Genomic DNA, 25,487 nt, shown 5'->3' with positions numbered 1-25,487 from the left:
CTAATCCTTTTAATCTGTTTTAATTATTATATTTTTGAGTGATTTTCTTTTGTGTTAACTATGTGTATTAGTTTATTTGTAATATTCTTTTGCTTGTTTACTTGGTTGGTTTGTCTAGTTAATCTGTATTGATAGCATTTTCTTGGTTGTATTGATGATCAGCTCTCATTAAGTTTACCTTTTTTGTTTGACATGTTAATATTTGCATTGATTTTAAATAATTTCTAAATCCCGAGGAATTTACTGTGCTTCTTTTAATCACAGGAAAGGAAACCATTGTCCCTCACAGATTTTAATAAATTATGAATGATTGATTTATTTTATGTACATGAGCCAAAACAAATGGAGCAAAACGTTTATAAATACCAATGTTGCAGGTAAATGTAAGATCAGCTAACTTTGTAATGTGGCAATCATTTTTTGAAAGCAACACAGATGAAGAGATTAATGTATTCTCCTTTTAACCAGATCAAGAAAGCCTACAGACAGAAGGCACTGACCTGTCATCCAGACAAGAACCCAGACAACCCCAAAGCAGGTGAGGGAAAACTTTTTTTATTGTTTCATTTAGTCTGTTTTTGCCTTTGCTGCATTTTATGCACAAACTTCTATCATTATTCTGAATTATCTGACTTTTAATGAATATAAGTGTTTTAAATGCACACCGGAGCTACCACAAAACTTGTTTTGTGTTCAATAGCTTTGATCTTTAACCCTAGATGGAATTCATTATTGTATTTGTGAACAACTCATAAATCGTCATGGCTGAAGCCTATCATAAACTGGAAGATATACTGAAACAGCATCGTCATTGTTTCCCTGACTAGTGAACACCTTAAAAGCTAAATATCATCTGAAGAAAAATTTTATGGTCACAGTAGGCCAATATTGAGATCTTTGTCCTCAATCCTGAGAATGTTCTGAGCAGTCAAAAATAACTTTTAGACCAAATAATAACGTACCAAGTTTCAAGCATGGTGGTGGAAGCTTCACTCAGGGGTCGGTTTTGCTGATATCTGAGGTAACAGTGTTCTAGTTAAGAAGTAGAAATTCTAACATAGTGATGCAAACATCATTGTAAGCTTTACTTTCCATAAAAAAACATCACTTGTTCAGTTTAGAGTTACAGGCGCCACATGTAACACTGATTTAGACGTACTCTCCTCTGTCTTGAAAAATAAATTTTTTCTCCACATCTTATTACTGTTGATGTGAATAGCAACCATTCTGAAATGCAAGCCTATAACTGGGGGTAGTAGTTTCTTCCAGTTTCCCAGTGAGAAATCTGACTTAGGAGGGCATTTTGGTTGATTCTTTTCAGTTTCAAATACAACTGGAATGCAGCATTAGATGCAATTTGGGCCTTCAACAGGGTGATGATCAAAACTTTAGAAGAGATGTTAGAAAAACAGTGTCACAAAACATGGTCAAAAAGTAAGCCAGCATTATACCAGGACCCTGTAAATGGCTACACAAAATAACAATATGTTGTAATTAAATTGTATTTGAAAGTCAATAAAAAATATATGTTCTGTGATTTTTCTACCCTCAACAAAGGAACAGTTCTAATAAATCAGAATATTTAAAGGAGATATTTTATGGTTAAAAAGAAAGGGAGATGATTTATCAGGCGTGTATTTAAACTCCTGACAGGAATTGTAGATAACCAGATTCTTTCCTGCTGGAGTATTTCTAATCAGACAGACAAGCTTGGAAAAACCTCATCAGCACCACAGTTGGCTCTGTTTCCATCCTCTTCCTAATTGATGAGTCGGTCTGCTCTCTGCAGCAAGAAGCAAAGAATTTCACTGTAGCTTTCTGTCAGTAGGGGGGGTTGAAGCAACTTGCACAAAAGGCTGGTAATGAGGTATGTTTTCAAGGGAGGTTACTGTGGTTCCTGGATGGTTTAGATGATTTCTGATCGTGACAGGAAAAAAAAAATTGGAAATTGGTACGGTTAGGAGGTTGAGAGGAATAGTACAAAAGCAGGGGGTCGGTTTCCCAGAAATGGAAAAGAAGTGGTTTGGAGGGCCTCAACATTTGAACTCACACATAGACAGACTTGGCCTCTAACACACGCAAGCAGAACTTGACTTGGAACTTGTCACCCCCTAAGGGGGCAGCTGTATGCATGGAAAAGGAGACTTAAAGCTTATCATACTTCACTGATTGAAGATACCCCTCATGAAATCCCTCATTTTTCCCTACCAACCATGTTGTGACACTTGAGTTGCATTTTAGACATGGCAGATTCCACCTAACCCCTCCGCCCCCAGTTGGATTTTATTTGAGCCAGTTATATCCATGGAGGTAATCTGACTGCATTTTATTTGAGCCAGTTATATCCATGGAGGTAATCTGACCGCCTTTGCTAGCACTATCATCTGTTTGTGTGTATTGCCAGTCCCCACAGGAAGTAACAATATCAGCCTGTTAGGCCGTCCATACGTGACTGATTAAGGTTGGGCAGGATGGTCAGTGGTGTAGGATGAGCCCGGGGAATGTGGTCTCCTAGTGTGTACATTTATAACTGTGGGTTTGTGTTAAGTGACAGCTGGAGTGGAGGGAAACTGAGGATGGATGGAGAGAGGTGAAGACAATTCGTCATTTCTCATTGGAGGAAGCAGGTTTTATAAGAGAAAACCTCTGGTTTCTTTACATAAATTTTCAATGCTTTGTCCATAAATTAAGTTGGTATTGTGTGTAGATTTATTCTGTTTTCTTTTCTCTCCTTAGTTGTAAAACATTGACTTGTATGTCAACAATTTGATAGCTTATTAGCCTAATTTTTTAATTTTTTTTTTAAATTTTTACTGTAAAGCTCACATATTTGCCATCGTCTCTTTCTTACAGCGGAGCTCTTCCACCAATTGTCCCAGGCTCTTGAAGTTCTCACTGATGCTGCAGCCAAGGTGAGACCAACAATATATTTTTAACCTGTAAAAATCCTCCTGATTCACTCCCACATCATCAGACAGTTCGTACCTGTGACTGATGCTCTTTCTAGGCTGCCTATGACAAGATTCGTGCTGCCAAGAAACAAGCTGAAGAACGAAACAAGAAATTAGATGATAAAAGGAAGAAAATTAAACTTGGTGAGTAGTTGCTGTTAACCTGTTATATTAAAGGTACTACAGGGTTAATGAAACAAAGTTTTAAAACAACTTGCAGAAACCTCATTTCGAAAATATAAGGGATGAACATGAGTCTATTTGTTTCAGACTTGGAGGCCAGAGAACGGCGAGCAGAGGTTCAGAGCCAGGAAGAAGTTCAAATCACAAGAACACTTGAAGAAGAGGTAAGAATATCTAAAGTGTGTTGAACAGTAAGAATATTTTGTCACATTAAAACCACACAATCAAGACCAACACGATCATGTTCATAATTGGAAAGTGGAAGAAAAGTTATGCATGGTGTTTAAATTGTTTCTCACATATAAATCAAAACATTGTGGCATCCATTTTTATTTACCCCCCTTTATTTTGACAACATCCAATATGGGTAGCTGCAGTAAGAAGTCTCCTAATTTACTATATATAGTACATCTGTGTGTAATTTATTGTTAATATGAATCCTGCTGTTCTGTGAAGACATGATGGAGGCAAAAACACAGCAGAGCAACCAGGGAGAAAGTTTAAAGCAGATATAGGTACATGATGTATTAAATAGCATTCCATTTTCCATTACTTTTAAAGATCCACAGTCTTTAGTTTAAGATAGGGAAATATTTGATTTGTCATGCATATATAAACATATTCATTAAATTAAAATGCCATCTACTTTGTTTTGTGTACTATGATACTCCTACTTAAATCACACAAAGTGCAATATCTATATTCATTAATACAAGCACACACAAAATGATACATTATTTTTATGACATATTTTAAGTTGTTAAAACTGTTAACAGTGTTTTAATGTTTTGTGTTAATGAGTAGTATCGGGCAAGTTATTAAGTTGTGCAAATCTGGTAGACATTTGACATAATGCTGTCAGCTGTGAATGAGGTAAAATTTGGTTCTGTAACGTATTTTGCCTGAATGTAAATGCAAAAGACACTAGTAGGATCTAGATTTGTATGGATTTACAAACCAGTTACACTGAAGTCTCTGGTTTGATTGTCACAAATTATGAATTAGTTTGTACAGAAACCTTGAGAGAGTTAGTTGCTCGACATTCGGGAGAGGTTGCAGAAGGAGAAAACTTTGTAATTTAGAAATGGGACTGACCACAGATGCTTACTGGAAATGACTTATTCTAACGTGTCCAGGAAAGTCTGAAACACAAGCAGGTGCTTTATTCTGTTCTTTGTCAAATATGTGTTCCTGGTTCATTTTCTAGTTGAGTCATCCAACCACTTGGGGAAAGATCAAAGGTTCAGTCTGAAACAATAGTTTTTATAATCTTTGGTTATATTTATCACTAAAACCACTAGAACATTTTGCATAACTTTTTTCTAACTGGAAGATATAAATGAGAAAGATGCGTTTTTGTTCATGACGAGGAGTGGCATTAAAGTGTAAAATCTATTTTTCTTTAAGTTCATAAAAACACAGACGAGGACAGAAAACTAGCTCGGCATTAAAATTGCAAAAGATCATAATTTAAAGAAATTCCGTCTACAAAATGTTCATGCAGGTTTGTGATTAACACCGTATTATTTGTGTGTCTGAACCTAAAAGATCGCCCGCTTGAGGGAGGAGGGATCCAGACAACTTGAAGAAGAGCAGAGGCTCATAAGGGAGCAGATCCAGAGAGAAAGAGAAGCACAGCAACAACCAGGAAACTACATTCAGATAGGTTTGATTTCTTCTTGGATTTAACCATCAGCCGTCTGTGCTTGTCCATGTTATCATAAATGTATCAGTGTTTTCATGTTCTGATGTTATAAATTCAGTTTGATCAGTTAGTTGATGTTTTTTTGTTTCCAAGCAATCATCCAGCCTGTCTAACCACACTAGCCACCGTTCTGCCTGTGGTTCACCAAATATTATTCAAGCAACGAACAATAACAAGAGCTGAACTTATATGAGAAGAGGTCTATTTTAGTTCATTTGGCAGTCAGACGTCTTGGCAAAGTATCATAGGAATGCAAAGTGCTAAACACACACACACACACACACACACACACACACACACACACACACACACACACACACACACACACACACACACACACACACACACACACACACACACACACACACACACACACACACACACACACACACAGAGCTGTCCGTCAGACCTTGTTCCTTTTCATTCGTTGTTTTAAGCGGCGGAGTCTTCTGGGGATGTAAACCTGACCCTCTTTTGTGGGTGTGCAATTACTCGTTCATCGTCTGTACATATTTTGAGTCCCCTCTGTTTGCACGCACTCAGCCCTCCCCTGATCAGAGCCATGTCTCCAAAAGTCAAAAAAATGTACCACATGGGAGCCATTTCTAAGTTGCTGTCTTTCGGCACAAGCCTCTTGAGTACCATATTTCAATTAAACAGTTGCTCCTTTGTCTTTTTACCTCACTGTCTCAACCGTCACTAATGCTTTTTCTCACACTCAGGAGGGGAGAGATATTCCCAGAGCAACGCAACCCCAAAACTGAAGGTAAGACTCAACATCTAAGGGCAGTTCGTGGAAATCAGAATGGGGGCTTGGTATACATTTTATACAACCTTTAGCTGTTTGTAATTTATTATTCAGAGACCACGAATGCTTTCTCATCACTTAGCACATATGTTGCTCTCACACCACTTCCTCCCGATTAGGCACGATTCTGTCAGGGGACCAATATTTATGCCAAAAGAAGGCTTATTATATTTCCTCCTGGAAATGGCCTGATTCTGTGTGTATTAACGAATGCAAGGAACGTTAGATAATGTGTTTACACCCTAAACCTGGTCCTAGTAATTGAAAGCCATCTAAAGCAGTGGCAATATCCCCAGATGTTTGTATATTCAGCTCAAAAAACAAACAAAAGCTATACTGACAAGATCCCAAACCACAGTCGCAAACACAAGAAAGTTGCAGCAAATGTTAAATGTTCTTTTCTCAGTTTAGACTTCTTGCAAAAGTGTTCTTGAGCTTTTCCACATTTTGTGACCTTTATCCCATTTACTCCAATGGATTTGGGGATTTTCTTTGGACTAAAACAAAGCATCATATAACAAGAAGTGGAAGGAAAGTAAAGTTTTTCACTTTTACCAATAAAAACTGTAGTGTGCAGAATGTATTGCTAATATATTGTAAAGGTATATTTGCAATATAATTTCAAATATTGCAAATATATCACGATATATTTGTAATAAATTTCATGAACTGCAATAAATATGTCTATAATATTTTTATTCATGCAAGATAAAAAAAGTTTTAAAAAACTAAAGCGTTGGTAAGGTGTGCAAGTTATTCATCATAAATAATTGTTTTATTTCATACCAATCAGCTCTTGATCATGGCAGTCACCAATATTATAATATTTATTATATAGTTCAGCCTTAATATTCACTTCTCTTCTTCAGATGCCCCAAAAATCTGGTGTCTTCAAATGTCAATCAGTAAATATAGTCAGAATGAGTGGAACTTAGTCTCTGTATGAATCCAGTGGTCCTTGAAGGAGCTTCACCTTCACCTTTGGCCAAGACATTAGCAATAAATATACAAAGCTCCAATGGAATGGTTTCAGTTCAAAGCATATTAATTATTAGGAAGACTCAAGGTCCAGACCTAAAGCCAGTGTAGATGTAGAATCTGTGGCAAGACTTAAAACTTGATGTTAATAAATGTTCTCCATCCAATCGTAGCTTGAACTATTTGTGAAGAAGAGTAGAGATCATAGGTTTTTTTCAGTCTTTATGTAATTATCTTTAAATTTGCACCTGCACCAAATATCTAGAACAATTTTGTCTAAAACTAGGGTTGCGTATTTCAATATCCTGTTGAAACCACCCATTAGTGTCCAATGTTTATTTCCATTTTTATTGAAAAATATCATTAATCTTTCAGCAAATTTGAACAATTCATCATTGGCTTTAAAACATTACTATTTCCCAGGCCTTTCCATTAACTTGCTATTTGGATCTTTTCCACTAATATCTTTACTGTTTGTAAATTTATATAAGTCATGATCAAAAACAGCAGTTTTGTGGGCTGGAAACATCACATCACACAAATATTTGAGCATCTAATTTAAAGATTAATGGTTAGGACAGTTATTATTAAGTAAGGAGAAAGTTCTGCTGGAAGAGGGAATGTACATTTTCAGCGATAATTATTGTAAAAATGCTACATGGATTTGAAAATTCCCAGAAAATGTGTATCTTTGACAGTGAGCAGATTGCTGGAACTGAATCAACCCCCTGTGCTTGCCATTCATTATGCTGCTCTCAGCAGTTGCCATAAAACTGGCCAGTTTTCTGCTGTGGTTTGTCTGTGAACATGAGATTGTACAATATCACTTTTTTTTTTTTAGGAGTACGGGAATACATTTCAGCATTTAGTGACGGGACCTGAGAGCAGAATAAAAAAGGAAAAAAGTATCCTAATAGATTATGTTGCCTTCTGTGGTCGCTTTCATGCCGAATTGAATTTTCATGAAGATTCCGCAGCAGTAGAAATTTCCCATATGTTAAAAGACACGCATGGGTATCAGACTGTGTAGGAGTGAATAGTGAATAATCAGTGTCCTGGTGAGATTTAGTCTAGCAGGTGACTCACCAGTTTTTGATGCACATATCCTTAGGAGATTGCTCATTTGTGTACCAACAGGTATGGATGGAAATTGGCTACAGGTTTTTCAGAGCTTAAAAGATTCTTCCTCCTGTAGCTGATGCTTTTCTAGATGTTTTTTTATAGAGGCGTGGCTGACACAATGTCTTATTGAAGAAAAGGGTCCCACAGCATGATACTTCTGGCATCATCTCAACATGGAGATGATGTATTCAAGGTGATATGATGTGTTAGTTATTTGCCACATAGAGTTTTGCAAAGGCCAGAAAAGTTAAATTCTGTCTAGAGCACCTTCTTCCACATGTGTGCTTATGGCGCACTGCAAATTTGACTTTTTTGACTGTCTTTTAAGAATAGACTTCTTCATTCCTCTCCGCCCCCAATCTATGAAGGGGACATCTAATAGTTATCATGGCAACAGATTCTTCCACCAGAGCTCTGCTACGAGCATCTCTGGTGCCACCTAAATTATTCCAAGTTTTATACAAACACTATTTTACTCACACCTGGACTCTCTTTTTTGATTTCCTGACTTCTGAAGGCAGTTTAGTGTTTGGGATTTTTTTTAGAGGTAGGAGAGCAACGAGGGCTGGTGGATTATCTTTGACTACCTGTATCAAAAGATTAATGTAATGATCGACAAGCTCAGGCATCAACCTGTAGAGGATTGTTAAGTTACAGTTTTGAAGGTGAGTTTCTATGCAGTCTCTGATGCCCATGATAGAAGCTTCTCTCCATTCGTACAGCACCCACTGTTATGAATGGAAATTGACTGCAGGTCCTGCAGGTGATTCAATGCCGATGTTCCAAGAGCGTAACGAGTTCTTTCTCCCGTAGCTTCAGCCTGTCCTGATGTTTTTCAGCTCTCTGTTTCTCATCAGAGCCAAACTTGTCTGGCACGGTTCGCCTCCTCTGCAGCTGACTTTAATCAATTGTGCTTTAAGGATTATCCATTATCATGCACTTCTTTATTTCTTGAAAGTGATTATGACTAATATTGGCCTCTTTTTTTTTTTTTGCAGTTAAAATGGAAATGCAAGAAAGATGACGAGCTGAATGGAGGTTATTCTCAAGACATTCTGCTTAAGCTACTTCATAAGGTGGGTGTCCTGAAATTTCACTTGTGCTGATCTGCTATAAAAGCAATAATTTATTGAAATCCTTTTTTTCATGCTCTTAGGGCTTCAAGAGCTAACTTTGAACAAACCTGCACGCAAAAGTCCACCCTTATTTGAGGCCTGCATGACATCAGTGCTCTAGATTGTTTACACTTCCCCTTAAACAAGGCCTATTAAGTTTTGTAGCAGTGAAAGTGCTGAGGGCAATGTTGTAGTGCCCTTTAAAAGCCACGCACGGCATTGTTTGTGCCCCTCTTACCAGGTGATTAAACAGTTCCAAAGGAGGCTTTAGGAAATGTGCTGTTCTCATGCAACCCACCACCACCTTCTGCCACAATCTTTCATGAAGGTTTTTGGTGGGGTGCAGGTTGTCCTCAAACTAGGATGAGGCTAGTGTCAGTGACGTCAAGTTGCTCAAAGTAATACAGCTGAATTTGCTCTGTTCACGAATGCATCCAGTATGGTCTTAAAAAAGTGTTGTTCCCGTTCGAATTTTTAGGCAAAGAAAATGTGTAATGTTTTTAATGGCAACCATGAGTGAGTGACAGTTAATGGTTTGGATAAGCAGAAATAGCCAACACTCTGTGGGAAAATCAGTGTGCATGTATGCGTACGTGAGTGGACTTGTGTACTTTGGCTGCCTGCAATAATAAATCTTTGTTTAAAGGGGCAAAAAAATATGTTAAGATATTTATATTTCGTGAAATAGAAGCCTTTTGAGACTCTCCTTTGTCACTGTTGGCTGGCTTTAGAGTGTCCTCAGTGAGCATTTGCATTCCTAGAGTTTCGATTTCCCAGAAAGCTGAATTTTCCCTCTTTCTCTTTGCTCCCATGAAAGGCTAAAGAGGGAACAGGTTAATGCCAAATGGCCTTTCCGTAAAGCTGACAGAGCTAAACTAACCAAGAAGAAATCTTTTCTATTCTCTAATACTGCCTTAAAAAGCAATTGTATCATAACCTGTTTTTATTTCCATTAAGACAGGTTTACTGTCTTTATTTCTTTGGATATTGGAAATGGATATTTTCTCCCACAGGATAAAATATCCATTTCTGACCTATTCCTTTTTTACTCTCTTAGATATGTAGCTAGGAGTTAATTGCAACAAAATTTTTCCAGTACTACTTACACTTTAATTTCAGTGTAGTTCAATTTCCAAAACTTTAGACATAACTTGACTCATTAACTGTAGGCAAGCTAAGTACAGTACTACCCCTTTTCAACTTCAAGAAAAATGGTGGCTAAATATGTAATGGTGTGTTGAAACAAAGGTGAACGGTTTTCCTAGCTGTTGTTCCAAATCGTATAGTTTTCTTCATGTGGTACTGGATTCTGTGTGTTGGATTTATTTTTTTACATCACCTAAACTTGCCGTTGTCTTAGGTGTGTAAATTTTGTACTTTATACTTTTTTTTCTTGTGAATACATGTGACCCAAAAAAAAACTTTTCTCGAATTCAGTAAATTTCTAACTTGTATTTCTCAAATGTGTGATATTCAGCACTGTTTTGAATCTTGACTCTACATATGTTTTTGTTTTCATGGTTATGGATTATACTGTGAAAGAAAATACTAATTCAAATGTTCTGCATCTTTCTTTCCCTTCCACCTCATGCTTTTATCCTGCTGCTGTGACATCTAGTATGGGGATGTTTTAAATGTGATTGTATCGAGTAAGAAGAAAGGAAGTGCTGTTGTGGAGTTTGCATCTGTGAGAGCAGCTGTAAGTACCCGAGGCCTTCACATTTGCTGTTCTGGTTAGGATCTCCTTAGGAGACTTTTTGAATTGAACCACTTTAGTTCATCACTTGCCACACAGTCTTAGAACGAGTTTTGAGTTAGATTATTACTAGGAATAGCATCTGACAGACGTCCGGACCGCAAGAAGTTGTCTTTGACCTAAAATAATCCCGTGCTTTCGAAATTGTTGCACTGATTGGAACCATCGAACTGAAGCACTTGAGTCATTGTTCCCCATCGTCTGGCTCCGCAGGCTCTTTTTAGTTTTGGTGTTCCTTTGTTTGTCGTTTCCTCTCTACACAACATTTCTGTCAGTCTACTGGATTTAGGCAGTGATCGAGGCATTTCCGTGGCTACAGAACCTTGTGAATGTATTTATACCCGTTGAACCACAAACTTCAATGTGTTTTTATTGGGATTTTGTGCAAACAGAGCTGCACAATTGCATGCACATTTTTTTTTTTAGCAAATAAAAATCTGCAATTGTACTAAGCCCTTGTGCATCAACAACACTGCTCAAATTCACTGAGACTTTGTTGAAAGCAGGTGTGAACATACATTTTAATATCTCAGATTCTTAATTGGTTTTAGGTCTTTACTTTAACTGGGCAATTCTAGCAAATTAAAATCACTTTATTTAAACTGTACAACTTTTGCTCTTGCTGTATGTTTAGGATTGTTGTGCTGGGAAGTGAACCTCATTTCAATCCAATCTCAGTGCTTTTGCAGGAATTCTTCCAAGATTGCCCTGTACTTAGCTTGACTCATTAACTGTCGGGAAGCTAAGTACAGTACTAGCCCTGATACAGTTAAACATCTCCACAGCATGATGCTACCACCAACAGGTGGATGTGAGTTCATTCTCCTCCCCCTTTCTTATGGTGTTTTTGGTAACACCCTGTATGGCCCATTCCAAAAATCTGCCGCTGAATCTGTTGATGGGACGATTCACATCAAACGTTTTAGATTTTTATGTTATAACCGATTTTTTTTCTTTTTTAAATCCTGGATTCTTTTCCTTCTCCTTCCACTTGTACCCCACTTAGTGGTAATCTTATCCCAAAAACCTCATGAAAGACATTGAAGTTTATGGTTTATAACATCAGAAAATCTGAAAAAAGGGGCACATTATATAGGAAACTTTAACTGCAACAGAATATTTCTATTTGTGCATCTGTTCTGGTTAGGAACTTTAGTTCTAACCAACGTTTAGCGAAGATTATTACAACTTCATGCAAAACGTAGAGATCAAGTAGCTTATTTAATGCTAATAATATTTAAATATCTAATTTTAGGAACTGGCTGTTAAGAATGAAAGTGGGCTGAGTGGTAACCCCTTGAAGATTACATGGCTGGAAGGACAACCTGAGGATGTTGCTGCAGCATCTCAAACTGGCCATTTTGTGTCTTCACAGGTACTCTTATAACACAGAAATGTATTCTTTTAAATTTCCTTCTGCTCTCATAGGACATGCCTCCCCCGTCTTACAAAGTATTGCCAGTTGCTGTTTCTCCAATAAAAATATTAACCTCTCTGTAGAAAGAGTTATGTAAATGTTCAGATTTTTTTTTTTCTTCCATATCAACGGTTCAAATGTTGCCCCAGAGTTTGCACTTTTGTTCTTTTTGGCCACAATCAGTGTGGTCGGGTAAGTGGACCTCAGTTTATTTGTTTTGGAGTGGTGAGGCGGTGGCCTCTTACTGGTTCAGAGAGACTGGTTGGGCGCTCATTAATGTAACTGACCTGGGAGAGTCCAGGAATGCTTCACTTCACACGGCAGCCAAGGGGAGGCACTGTGCAATAATGACACCCTAACATGTCAGCCTGACTGTCGGGATTATTTTAAGAAAAGCTTTTGTGTATTCATACTGGCGTTTGTGAACTTTAATCCTTAGCTTTTTATCCTCAAGTTTAGTTTTTTTTTTGTCTTTTTACTCAGGTCCTTTAAAGATGTGCAACTTCTTATACTGACCTTTTGTAATATTTTGGAATATCTTTTTCAAATCACTGTAAAATAGTCAGGCAAATATCTATTAAATAATTTCTTGTTGCAGCATGAACGGGATATGATAAATTATAATAATGATTTCAAATCAGTCGTTAGTTATTATTAAGTAACAAATAGAAACAAATATAAGGAACAAAGATAACTCTTTTCTCTGCCCTGGTGGTTCTGCCATCTCTGCCTCTCCCTGTTTCAGCTGGAGGGACGGTTGACTTTAACTCCAAGATTGGTTCAGTCTGTCACACATTACTATAAAAATGGGCAGATGGTACTGGTGTTTCTTGCTGCTAAGAAACAACAGTTTCTTGGATATCTTAAAAGTTTTTCAATAAGAGCTTAAAGTAAGTTACAAAGTGACACCTGGCCAAGACTTAAAACTTTTTAAGGAACTTTGTTTTATTTATTTATTTTTCCAAATGTAGCAAAGCATATGGTGAAATATGCCTAATGATCTTTCAGGGGGTGAGATGATAAACCAATCAGAAGAGGGCTTGAGGTAGTGATGGAGACATCACCCACTGAGACCAAAACAACCACAGAATGCCACTTGCAGATAAAACAGGTTTCGTTAGCTGCACCTTTGGTCTGGCAAGGTTGTCTCAAAAAGCCCTCGAGAAAAGGAGTTCACATCTCATGTGTGGGTGTGCATTACAGCTTCCAGAAATGACATTTCCTAATTCAACTGAGATTTTTTAAAGCATTTTAAGATTGATTCAGTCTGCATAATTTATTTCCTAAATTCTTCAGCTTCTCTGTCAAAAATGTCTAAATGTTTTTCCATCAGTGGACTTTTTCTCTGCACTTATGTACTTATCTGTGTCTCTGGTTTCTGGTGAACTGTATTTCAACCCTCAGCCCAGTGAGGGGTGTCAGACCTCCTACATGGGGTTAGAATCCGAGACTCAGCCTGCACACTGGGACTTGTCATTCTAATCTTTTTAAATGCTATTATACTAACTCAGTTTGCTTTACTGACATCCAAAGCTGATTCTTTTTTTTAACCATTTCTTTCTCTGCAACCAAGTATGAAAATGTTATTTTGATTGGGTAATTTTTCATTTGGCCCTCAATGCAATACTTGTCCGTTAAGAGATGCCAGACAGTAACAGTAAACACTTTAGCTATTGTAGAATTTGTCTGGAGGTAGTGGACATTGGGTGGATTCTGGGGAAAAAAAATCTATTTGTGATCTAAACATCTGATCTCTCCCTAGTTCCCCAGCTTTGGCCATCTGTAACTACATAGGGTCAAAATGGGTGAAGTCTTGCTTCTTTAACCTCATCAGTCCAAACACAGTGCTCGGCAGGTCACGGTGGGACTAAAGAGAGCTTAAAGACACAGATGACTTCACCCCAGTTCTCATTACTTTGCTTCTTGGCTCAATAAATGCATCTGGAGTCAATGGGGCTTTTCTAATAAAAAAGGGAGCTGTGTCATACTCTCCATCATGATCCCTTTCTAATAATGTTTAACACGTACAAACTAAATAAAATCTTAATATTTGTCTAACAATAAAAAAAAACCTCATTCTCATTGCATTACTTGGAAAAAAGAAGGTACGTTAGGTTCAATCTTTTTGGCTTCACTTTGGATAAAACAATTTGCAAAGCATCAATTTAAATAATATGTTAGACCTGTTGAAATTTTTAAGTGAAGCACAAAAGAAGTGAAATTCATGCAATGTATCATGCTTATTCAAGGATATGAATGTAGACGTATTAATCAGTGGTCTGAAGAAGGAAAAGCCATAACTCTACAATGGATTTCCATAAACTCCTGGATACAGAAGAGGTTTACAGAATAATCTCACGAATACTGGCTCTGTTTTACCTGAACTCATAAAAAGGTCAAACTCCTCCCCAAAAAGCTGGTTTTTAATTAATTAGTTTTTTTCAGTTCGCCAGGCAACACATTTTGTAAATCTCTAGACCGCTTTCCTTTATTTTAATAACAGTGTTAAAACTTGTTTAAATTCACAAAAGAGAAGAGATGCCATGGCATGATTCATCTCATTAATTCCTGTCAGGAAATCATGTTTATAGTTCACTTTTTTTCCTGTAATTTTCTGCCTTGTAAGTTGGAATAAAAGAGTAAAATATCATATGAACTGCCAGAGTCAACAAGCAGGTGGTGGAAATGTGTAATTTCAGCAGTTTTGTGGCTCTGCTTGCCTGTAAGAATCCCCAAATTATGTTTTATAAAATTGTCTCCTTCAACATATTGGTGATCAGATCAAACAAATTCAAGCCAAACGCCACTGTACCTATAAATTAAATCTCTTCTAAGATGGGCTCATGCTTGCAGCTTTAGAAAGAGGATTTACACATGTGGCCAAGCGTATAGCTTACAGTCTAATAACTGATTGACTGTAACTGCAGTACTTCCACAGATGTCTGCCAAGACATATGCTTGGGTCTCCTGGGAGATGATCTCATCATTAATCACTGTGTTCATGGTTCAATTTAGAATATCGTATTATTTAAAGTTAATATATCACACAGCATTTAAATCAGATGCCTGCCTCTTCCATCTAGACCCAGAGTCAACTCGGGGTTGTCACGACAGAACCAGATGCATCAGATGAGCTATTCCTGGACTTTTTCCCCAGTGTGGTGGTTTCCTAGTGCCTGAAAAGTGTATTCTGAGAAAATATCCCTTCTGTCTGGAATAGATGCGTAGCGTGTGGCCCAGCCATTGGTTGTCTATACTGAACTCTAGCTTGAACCCTTTTCTGTTTGGACATGATTGTGTAAGAAAAAGATACGCTTCATATCTTACCCTGAACAAAACTTTAACAAAAAAATGTTTTGAATTTTAAAAATTTTAATAATTGTATTGTTATTTAGTTCTTATGGCCCTGAAAATTAAGTCAAAACGTTTGACTTAATTTTAGGTTGTTTTTCCAAAACTATATGAATTTCAGTTACCATTAAAGCTGTGAGATGAGTTCATAAGTTTCACTTTGACATAGGTACATTTAGTAATGTTTGTGAACTTGAGTCACATTTTATCACTTTACACCACAAACCTCAATTAATTTAAATGAGATTTCATGTGATAGACCAACACAAAATGTAGCATAATCAGGTATTGTTTGTAGCATCTGTTCATTTTAATCTGATGCCCCTAAAATCCTCCGGTACATCCATTTGCTCCCAGACTACTAATCTTTATTAAATGGAGCTTACTTGTTTTATATAAACAGAAAACAAATGTACATTTGAAAATTTAACTCTTCTTATTTGGTCTACAATTTCGTCTCATTGCGGCTGCCCTACTTAGCACTTCTTTTTTTTCATTTGTGAAGAAATTGAGCTTTAATCATTATGAGTCATTGTCACGAACAAGGCTCCAGCCTTACATCTGGCAATATCCACCTTTATTATGTTGATTTAGGCATTCTTCAGAGCAATGGAAATCATTTAAGGCAGTGGTTTTCTTAAATTAATTGTAATGCAATGCCAGAGACATGTTTTAATATATATTACTGTCCATTTCCACATTTAATTATTTGTACCCAAGACAATGATTGCTGAAAAAAAAAAAAAAAAAAGGTTGGACATCAGTGAGATTTAAAACATAATCCATCCATTTTGGCTTCTTTTGCTGAGAAGCCAAGTACATGTCGGTCCATTGTTGTGTAAACAGTCCCGTTCAGTTTATCCACAAAACCACCAATGATGGGATTTGAATGGTGTACATTTTTTGCCTACCAAACCAAAGTACAAACCGGTAGATTTTACAATGCAAAAAATGCTTTCACAATAACTTTTGTCATAACATATACAAGAAACAGAGGTATCCAGTTTAAAACATCAGGCACCAAAACAGACATACAATGCAGATGTATCCAGAAATAACGCTGTTTTTGTTTGGACATGCATAGAATACTGAGTCTTTTGCTTGAAGCAGGACATTTGTGGTTTTTGTATTTCCCAGTTTGACCTTTTAGGGTGCAAAGGAATTTAACATTTTCCGGGCTTGTCCCACATATCATCCTCTCAACCCCCTATTAGTAGACCTCAATTGTCTGCACAAATTCCCACTTGGATGACGTGAGAAGAAATGCAATACATATACATGAGACGCAGCATGTATTTGCTCAGAAGGTTGTGTTTAAGTCCTCATCAGGACCTCTGCTGAAGCAGAGTCTGTCTCCCTCTTCCTCTCCAACCTCCCTGCATGTGTAGATGTATAGTGTTACTCACCGCCACTTTCTTTCTTGAGCGCCATCCGCCAGATCATCGCACTCTGATTTGCAGCCAACAAAACAGCATGCTCTGCCATTTCTTTCTTCTTATAAGGTCTTGGACCTGTGGCCCACCTTGGTATGCTGCCCAACCTGCCACCACTGGGTGGCTTTTATTGGAAGCAGAGCGAAATGTTTGTTTTCACTGTACTGCTGGGAATGAGAAATGGGGGGTACCTTGCTCTACCTTCGAGTGGGGCCGCCAGGATGCGTGCGGAGGAAAAATTGCCCTGTGCACACAATAGACGGGCAAGCACGCCAAGACTCAAGACATCACAGCTCAAGGACCTTGGATTTCAGCCTCAGCTTTTCTTTTCTTAAACACAACACCCTTAAATCCTAACAGCTGCTTTGAGTGTGGGCTGGGAGGTTATAATAGTAAAGAGGAAATGTAGATGAAGTTAGAAATGCCCAGACATAAAAAAAAACGTTCCTGTCTTATCTTTACCATTCTGTTTTTGGCAAATGCTGGTTATCATAATGTTCTATAAACAACATCATGTCTTCTTTAGAGTAACAAGATGTTCATTTGTTTGTTTGAGAATGTAAAGATCTTAGGAAGCAGCAAATATAAGTTTCTACTTTATTAAGTATCCTTGTTAATAAAATAGTGTTGGGTCTTCCAAAGAAGTGATGACATCAGTATTTTGCATAGTTGCGCAGTTTGTCGATGATCTGGAGAACATTGTTCACAAATTAGTTTGTCCAGATCCAGGCTGAATAAAGAGCTACTGTCCTCGTAAATTGATCTCCAGTTTGGTCACAGCTCTCTGCAGACTCTTTGTGCAGACCAGGACCAGGGTGGCAAATTGAATTAATGGCAAAATTATCCAGTCTTTGCTACACTGGATAATTTATCATGTCCTCATGGTTATGCAAAGTTGTGTCCCGAGAAGAATATTAAGTTAAATTTCTTCTCCAACAGCCAGTGTCTTACCAAGTTGTTCAAGGTTTTTCAGTTGTGCAGTTTGTCCATCACCCGAAGAACATCCTCCAGGATTGAAGGGCCCAGGTCCAGACTGAATGAAAAGCCACTGTCCTCATCCTTAAATTCATCAATGTGTTCACAACTCCCTGTGAACTCTCGATCTCTATCAGAACCCACGCTGCCACTTCCGGGCCGGCAAGTCTGATTAGAAGCAAAGTCATTCCTCGTTTCATTAACTTCCTCGTTTTCGCACTTATCTTCTTCTTCACTGTCCAGAAGAGGCAAAGAGTTGCACTTCTTTCTCTTCTTGTCCACAGACCACTCGGGGCTCTGCATGCCCTCCTTTCCATCCAGGTTCAGACGTGGGGGCTTTGGTGGTGGCTTGCAGCTCAGGAAGAGGTTCTGTTCGCTCTTGGAACTTTGTCGGAGCAGGCCGTGACCCATTTTGAGGAAGGATAAATCTCCAAAGCTGTCGTCTTGGCTGTCGCTCCCAATGTGAGAGACATGCCGAAAATCACCTAGGGGTAGACTGATCATTTCGACAGATAGCACTTCTCTCCTCTTTGAGTTCCTGCTAGACCAGCGACTGGAGGATGGATTTCTGTACAGCGACGTTTTAAGTGGCATCCTGATGGATTTACTGGAGTTAGACTTTGATCTCTGTGAATCCTCAGGAAATGATGCAGCCTAAATACATAGTGCCATCTGCAACAGCAAAAAAGACAATTAGGATTTAGCAAATGATAGTTTGAAGCAAGTCTGAGCTTGTGCTTGTCCTGGTATTCAGCACCAGATGTAAGTGCAGAGGTCTGTTCTCGGATTTAATGAGAATTGACAGCCATTGTTTAGAGACTGCACCTGTTGGACTTGATCGTAGCGCAGTGAAATTTAGTATTATTTGGCAGCAGAAGGATGACCCAGCAATGCTTTGAAGCCTTTGTTTATAAATATTTATTTTCCAAATCCTATGTTCTTCCCATAAGTGCAGGTGTGGTCTTCTACATAACCTCCAGAGGAAGTCTATTAATCTACTTAAGAATTCCAGTAAGAAAAGCAAAACACTGCAAACACCAGAAGAGTAATTGCTTAGTGTTTTGGATCTCTTCAAACAGTTTTTAAAGAAGGATGTATTTTTCTCTCTTTAACTGTCAGAAATCAAAATAAATTTGATGTGGAAATCAAAGTGGTGGAATGAATGAAGACGCTTTTTGTAATCACCTCAGATGGTGAAGTAAAGTTAAATTAGATGCAGTTATTCCTTAATGTCACTATTTTGGCAAAATCTCAGGTTTGCTGTGCAGACTGGAAAGTCAATAATTAGCTTTTGTAATTTATTCCAGTAAGAATAGTAAAAATAAAATTAAATTCAGTGTGGAAAAAACCATTTTGTTTTTCCATATGTTTTTCTTTCTTTAATTATCCTAACTGATGAAAGTCTATTTTTTCAATTTTATATTGATTTTTACATTAAATGTCAATGCACATGCGTTATCTTGATTGATATCATTTTATCCATCACCATTTTGCTCTTTTACTCATGAACCGAGTGGACTCTGATTCAAAACTGACTGTAAATGCCAAACAAAGCACTACAACCTCTATTTTTGGAAATGTTTATAAAAGGATAAAATTACTGGAAGTGATAAATCAGATTTTAAAGAGTCTGCATTTAGTCCAGGAGGCTTTTTTAATTATAGATTTTAAAAATGAATGGGATTTAAGTTCAGATGCATCCCAGGCTGTGGAGCTATTGCGCATGTTATACAAAAACCGAAAGCCATTTTGGGCAGATTGTACCACTCGACCATTTAAGCAAGTTTTAAATTAATACCTTTTTCTCAAATGTCCATAATTTTCTGGGAAAAATCTAAAATACTGAGTTTGGAAAAGAATTGTATTGTAAAACAAAATCTATAGCAACCATGATATCTTTCAAATCCAAGACCGTCTTTAATTCTTCATATTAGGCAACACTTTGTATAAACGGTAATTATATAGCGTCTAACAGAGGAAGAGCCTTTGCATTTCGTGACTAGTAAGCATTTTATTTCCAAAACCAGAACCTTGTTCATCAACTCTGGCATGTCGATTAGATAATCTCCTCGCCGTAAATGATTTTTACAGCTTTGCCCACATTAGCTCTACATTCGTGACTTGAAACACTAACTCTGTAAATTTGTAAGCCACTTCAACAAACACGCTTTGTCGGGCTGTAAAACATTTTATCGGCACTTTAGCAGCAGCAGGAGGTTGAAGAGTGTGGACACAACAGCATTCCTTTCCAAACATGTCAGGTCAACCAAAGAGGAGTGTTATGATTCAGCTGTGAGGGAACACCTCATGGCTAAGTAGAAGTTCAGCTCAATAAAACAGATTGACCAAAATAACACAGTTGTTTTATTTATTTGACCTTTATTTATACCGGTTGTCTCATTGAGATCCAAGATATCTTTTACAAGAGAGACCTTTTGGCTATTGCTTCTCTTTCTAAATGCTTTTTTCAGCTCCAGGATAATAATAAGTAATTAAATGGGTTTTCTCTCCAAGCACCTTGTCTGTAATGACTAAAAACAGTAAAACAGATAAAAATGGATGACTATATAAACTTACCAGTCTTGGTGGTTTAAAAATAAAATCCGGGATATTATAAGCCCACACATGCACACCCGCCTCAGCCAGGAATCTATGCTGCTTCTAACTGCACCTCTGACAAGCTATTCATCGACAAGATAAGACTTGTCATTCATCAGAGAGCAATGCTTATTTCCCAGCTTTGAAACACTGACACAAAGGTGTAGCCTAGTCCCGAAGAAGGTTAAAGAAGATTTCATTTAGGATTAATTACTTTAACTGCAAAAAAACAGTTCTTACCGTTTTCAGCTGGAGCGAGCGCTGTTAGTTTGTGGGCAATTAATCTTTTTTTCAGTCAGCATAAAATCCGGATTGCGCTGCAAAATCACCTCCAGGTGTGTTGCTTGTGAACGGCCTCCTTGCGTAAATGATAAACCAGAGGAGGTCAGAGTACAAGGGCATCCAGGTGGAGGCATTGCTTTTTTTATTTTTATGTCAGCTTTTGTGAAGTCAGCCTATTTCAGGAAGTCTGCAAGTCATCAGAACACACCATCGTGACTGCAGAACAAGTCTGCCCTGCAGGCATAGGTGTTACAGTTGAGTTTTGCTGTTTGATTTGCTGCACCCTTCACCTGTGGGGGAAGTAGGTGGTAAATTGGAGCTGCTCATTTTTTCCATGTTCCATGTTATTAGTAAAGATTGAAACTTTACTGGATGGTTTAGTTCCAGAGAATATGCTTGAAAGAGAGGGGTGAGAAAAAAATTTGTTTTAGCCTCCACTGATTGCGTGCTTATTAAAGAAAGTTGTAGTTGGTGAGCAAACAGGTTGACCATAAAGAGGAGGGGGTTAAAAGATCTCTAATCTCCATGCTATTGTCCCTTTTCTCTGCTGATTTCCTGATTTCCCGTCTGCTGTTGGCTTGTGTAAAGCCCCACAGTCAACCCCACTCCACAGGCTCTTCTGCCTGAATGGAGGCCTTTGGCTTTTCTGTATAATCAAACAACAGACATGTCTGAACAGACACCCTGGGTTTCACAACAGAAATAACCGGCTGTTTCCAATTCTCACGCCTCCAACATGTTGCCTTTGCCCTCGTATGGGTAGGTTGTAACGAACTGTAAACCGTCTCAAAACAGCATGTTTTCTGCTCTGCTGTACTGATTACTAGTAGTAAATGGCATTTGCTTATCAACTGTACAACTTGTGGTTAAAACCCCCCCAGCTGGAATTAAACATGAAGTTTTTATGTGAGATGCATGAAACTGTGCAGTATGTGGGTTGCAGGGTCATCTTCTGGGGTATTTTGGTTCATGAGGGACTGATTCATAGCACAAAATCAATGACGATATGAAAGAATATAATCTGGAAATATTGAAACATCTCAAAACATGAGCCAGGAAACTAAATTTTCTGCACAAATGTTTTTTTTGGGGGGGACAATCACCATAGGCAAATCACCAACATAGTAACAAAGTGACTTAAGAAAAAAAGAAAATTATGTTTTGGAGTGACCATGACAGCTTTCCGATCTTAGTCGCATAGAAACTCTGTGAAAACAGCTGAAAGGGCGTATTACAAATCCGACAACCATGTCAGGAGATATGGGCCAAAATTCCACCAAGCTATTGTGAGAAGCTTGGGAAAAAAACTCAAAACGTTTGACCCCAGTCATACAGTGTAGAAGGTAAATTCTACATTGTAGACCTCTGTAGAAAGTAATTCAAGTTCAAATTATTAAAAATTATCTTTCTTTATTCTTGAATTTCATGGATATAAATCATTTTGGTAATCCTAACTGACTTAAAACAGGAAAATTTTAGCCGGATTCAATAGCAAACAATGAGAATAAAAAGGACAGGTGACTTTTTATATAGTGTATGTAAACATCTGGTTTCAACTGTAATTTTGTCAAAATATTTCCAATGCGTTCAGGTCTTAAAGGAGGAGAGCTTTGTACATAGCTTTGTCTTGTTTTTTGATTTTAAATGTGCATGTTATGAAGGAGAAATCCCTTTTTTTCAGCATTTCTTTTAAATTCATCCAATAAATAGGCGTGCCGGCTTTTCCTCTCCTCTTCTCCCGCTCCATGCTCCAGTGCCAGGACAGTCTCCTAGACCAGACACAATTACTCACGCAAATGAAACTAGAACCTCTAGCCAAGTCGGAAAGAACATTTTACAGCATCTCCCTTATGAGAAAAACTTCCGTCCTCCACTTACTGCCACAAAGCTGCTTTTATGCTAGCAGACACTCAGGTTGAAGAGTCTGTATTATCCGCAGTATTTGGAAGTGAGTTCAGAAGACCTGCAGGCTGACAGAGGCTGGGCTTATTCCGGTGATGGTGTTCTCATTCTATGTAGCCTCCAGACTGCTAGGTTTAGCCTGAACTTCATTTCAGTATAAACTTCTTTTCTATGGCCTGACCATGGTGGGCAGTGTGGTTTGATGCAGCTATGCTGGGCCTGAAATCGTGCTTTTTCTTCTTTCTGCAAAATAAAAAGTGTTTCCAGATATTGCTTTGACTGGTGCTAGAAGCCCAAACTGAGGCTTTGGTGGATCCTCCCCAAGCCCTTTATTGTGTGTTCTTCAGCTCCCTCTGTGCTAAGGCTCCTAGAAGGGCTGCTGTTAAACAGGATTTACTGCTTGCTTTGTCTGATCTCTTTTAACTAAGACATTGTTAAATCATGTCAAAGATGGCACACATAGCTTAACTGAAATCAGTCGGCCTGTATTTCACTGATGGTTCTTCTAGACTATATAATGCTCAGATTGGGATTAAGTGTTAAGCAGAAGATAAGGTTAGTCTTTTTTCACTTCTTGGAACAGCTTAAACCTGACGTTTCAAGGTGTTTATAGAGAAATGTTGCAGTGTCACAGTGTTTTGATCATTGCAAAAATTCTAAATGGTAAAAGCAGGTTTTCTGCTTATTTTGTTTGTGTCAGTGAATGTGCAATCAATTTAAACATTTAATGAGGGATACAGTCCAGCACTGACCTACACCTTCACCTTCAGTTCAGTTCTCCTTATTTAAATAGAATCATCTCACAACGAAAGTCAACTTATGGCACTATATAAGACACACATGGTACCCAAAATAGATGGGAATTTAGACTAAATTTAATTAAAATCAATCAAATTCAGTTTTTTGCAGTGCAGACATTTAATCAGAATATCTAATAAAATGCAGTCAGATTCAGTTGATCACTTATGGCAAGCCTTTGAGGTTTTCATGGAATTGCTGCATTTACACCAAGGTAAAATTACATAAAGGTGACTACTTAAAAGAATTGTGTGGAAATTTTCTTGACATAAACTCCAATTAAGACTTTTTAAGTTTTTGATTTTAATATACCAAAGTTGAAAAATGCTGAGATAATATTGAGCATGAATACATTTGCACTGTAATTTATAAATTAGAGCAAGAAGAAAATAATAGTGAAGAAGAGTGTTTCGTATTTTGTCCAGCAATAAAACTTTAGGCTTAGCTCATGAATATTCAGCAACTCTAACTGAAAGCTTCGTTCTACAGTACACCTAAATCTACTCCGAAAGGACAAAATAAAGATAGCTTTCTCCATGGGAGAGGAGCCTGATGACTTAAAGGTCCCTTTTAGAGATGACTAAAAGGTCTCCCTTTTAGTCATCAGGTCTCCCTCTGATTATGCCTTGAAACCGCAGAGCAAGGCAGAGAGGTGCTACAAAATAATTATTTAAAATAGGATGGTGCTTGGTTTTTCAGAGCTTTATGTAACTTTCTTTCTGAATTGAGAAATAGCCAAAATCGAGAAGCTTAAATTAATATACATATCATCTATCTTTCTGACTGCAGGATTTAGGATGATATTTTTATTTTTTGGGGAGGATGGGGAGTTTTTGATGATAAAGAATTACAGTAGTCTAATCATGAGGGAACTAGTTTCTTGGGCAGGATATTGTTAATTTTGTCAATATTTTCCAGGTGAAAGAAGTGTATCCAGACAAGCCAAGACATGAAAGTGGGAGACAAAAATAAAGAATGCAAATAGAGAAAACAGAAAAACACCCTAGAATTTCTGAAAACAGTTACCAAAAATTTTGTATCACTAGTTACATTTAGTAATCATGTAATTCAAAGCACTTTATTTATACTGATTTAATGCATTGCTGCTTGACCCAGTTTCTGTTTAGATTGTAATCTTGAGGTATTTTACTTTTGAACTTACTTGAATGATACACACCTTAGTCATCCTGGTTCAGATGAAAAGGCAAGTTGAGACAATCCTTCTACAATCACAACATTAAAGTCATGTTTTTTTATGATAGGACCAAAGATTGAATCATGTGTTTTCTTTTAATCAGAATTAGATCAAAAAAACCATTTCACTTCCTGGCTTTATTTACACACAGTCTGATGTATTAGATTGAACTTCTAAGACGTTGGCAACAGAAATCAGACTTGTGATTTTTGCGACCCCGTAGCAGTTTTTCTGAAAACCTTTATTCCTTTGGGACTAAATAAAAATGTCAATTGCATATATGCTGCAACTTTTTTCCCTACTTAAGAAGAATCAGGAAAGCAGGTGTAATAATATATCATGTTTCAGCAGTCATTATTGGATACAAACCCACATTTAAATCATGGCATTTTGGCTTCAACACATTCAAATGCTTAAAAGAGGGAATCAAGTTAACAAAAAGCAGAAATCTTCAATCCAATGAAACATTTTGAATTTTTGTAATTTCAGCCTTTTTGACAGTCTTCAGGTTAAAGATTTGAAGCCTAACAGTTGCACAAACTCATTTGTTTTACTAAAGAATATCTTGCAATCAGAGAGCTTTTCCAGGAACCCAAGTATGTGAGACGTAATTTTGCAAAAATACATTGTTGGAAATCAAGCGAGGCAGAGGCCCTTCTTTTCATTTTTCTATGATTTTTTTTTAAAGCCCATCCATCAAATAGAGATATGCCAGGAGGTAAGGTCTTTGTAGCCATTTTTCATTTCACTGTTTATTTCTTCTACTTCTACAGATTCCAAAGGAAATCTCTGACTCCATATAGCAAAAGTCTGTTCAGATTAAAACATTGACCACTGACAACCACATGCTGAGCACAAGCACTGTTGCTCATACATAAAAGCTTAGAAGCTCTGAAAGATTTACCTTTTGAATTTATA

The 25,487-nt window shown here is 37.5% G+C and overlaps 2 protein-coding genes across 4 annotated transcripts in view; one reads left to right on the top strand and one right to left on the bottom strand.

Moving 5' to 3' along the window:
* The window catches only part of dnajc17 (DnaJ heat shock protein family (Hsp40) member C17), a 42,280-nt gene that overhangs the window by 7,177 nt on the left and 9,616 nt on the right, over positions 1 to 25,487 (top strand). For both annotated transcript variants that reach the window (XM_023352764.1, XM_005806148.3), the window contains exons 2-10: positions 469 to 538; positions 2,854 to 2,912; positions 3,008 to 3,095; positions 3,222 to 3,298; positions 4,683 to 4,800; positions 5,562 to 5,605; positions 8,746 to 8,823; positions 10,481 to 10,561; positions 11,874 to 11,993. In XM_023352764.1, the coding sequence (XP_023208532.1) occupies positions 469 to 538; positions 2,854 to 2,912; positions 3,008 to 3,095; positions 3,222 to 3,298; positions 4,683 to 4,800; positions 5,562 to 5,605; positions 8,746 to 8,823; positions 10,481 to 10,561; positions 11,874 to 11,993 (735 nt within the window). The remainder of the gene's footprint in view (positions 1 to 468; positions 539 to 2,853; positions 2,913 to 3,007; positions 3,096 to 3,221; positions 3,299 to 4,682; positions 4,801 to 5,561; positions 5,606 to 8,745; positions 8,824 to 10,480; positions 10,562 to 11,873; positions 11,994 to 25,487) is intronic.
* On the bottom strand, positions 15,675 to 21,525 carry LOC106699842 (cdc42 effector protein 3-like). 2 transcript variants are annotated; one of them, XM_023352765.1, is made up of 2 exons: positions 20,633 to 21,525; positions 15,675 to 18,466 (listed from the first exon to the last, which is right to left on the bottom strand). In XM_023352765.1, exon 2 carries the CDS (start codon positions 18,386 to 18,388, stop codon positions 17,789 to 17,791), a length of 600 nt encoding a protein of 199 aa, XP_023208533.1. In that variant the 5' UTR covers positions 18,389 to 18,466; positions 20,633 to 21,525; the 3' UTR covers positions 15,675 to 17,788. The 2 variants fall into 2 exon arrangements, with proteins under 2 accessions (XP_023208533.1, XP_023208534.1); XM_023352766.1 differs by lacking the exon at positions 20,633 to 21,525 and adding an exon at positions 20,372 to 20,599.

Source organism: Xiphophorus maculatus, chromosome 19, assembly GCF_002775205.1.
Source record: "Xiphophorus maculatus strain JP 163 A chromosome 19, X_maculatus-5.0-male, whole genome shotgun sequence".
NCBI classification, from domain to species: domain Eukaryota; kingdom Metazoa; phylum Chordata; class Actinopteri; order Cyprinodontiformes; family Poeciliidae; genus Xiphophorus; species Xiphophorus maculatus.
The sequence above is the reverse complement of the archived record's forward strand: the minus strand, read 5'-3'. Positions and strand labels throughout refer to the sequence as shown.

Coding starts and splice junctions, on each gene's coding strand:
- LOC106699842 (XM_023352765.1), bottom strand. CDS start 18,388: ATGCCACTTAAAACGTCGCTGTACAGAAATCCATCCTCCAGTCGCTGG.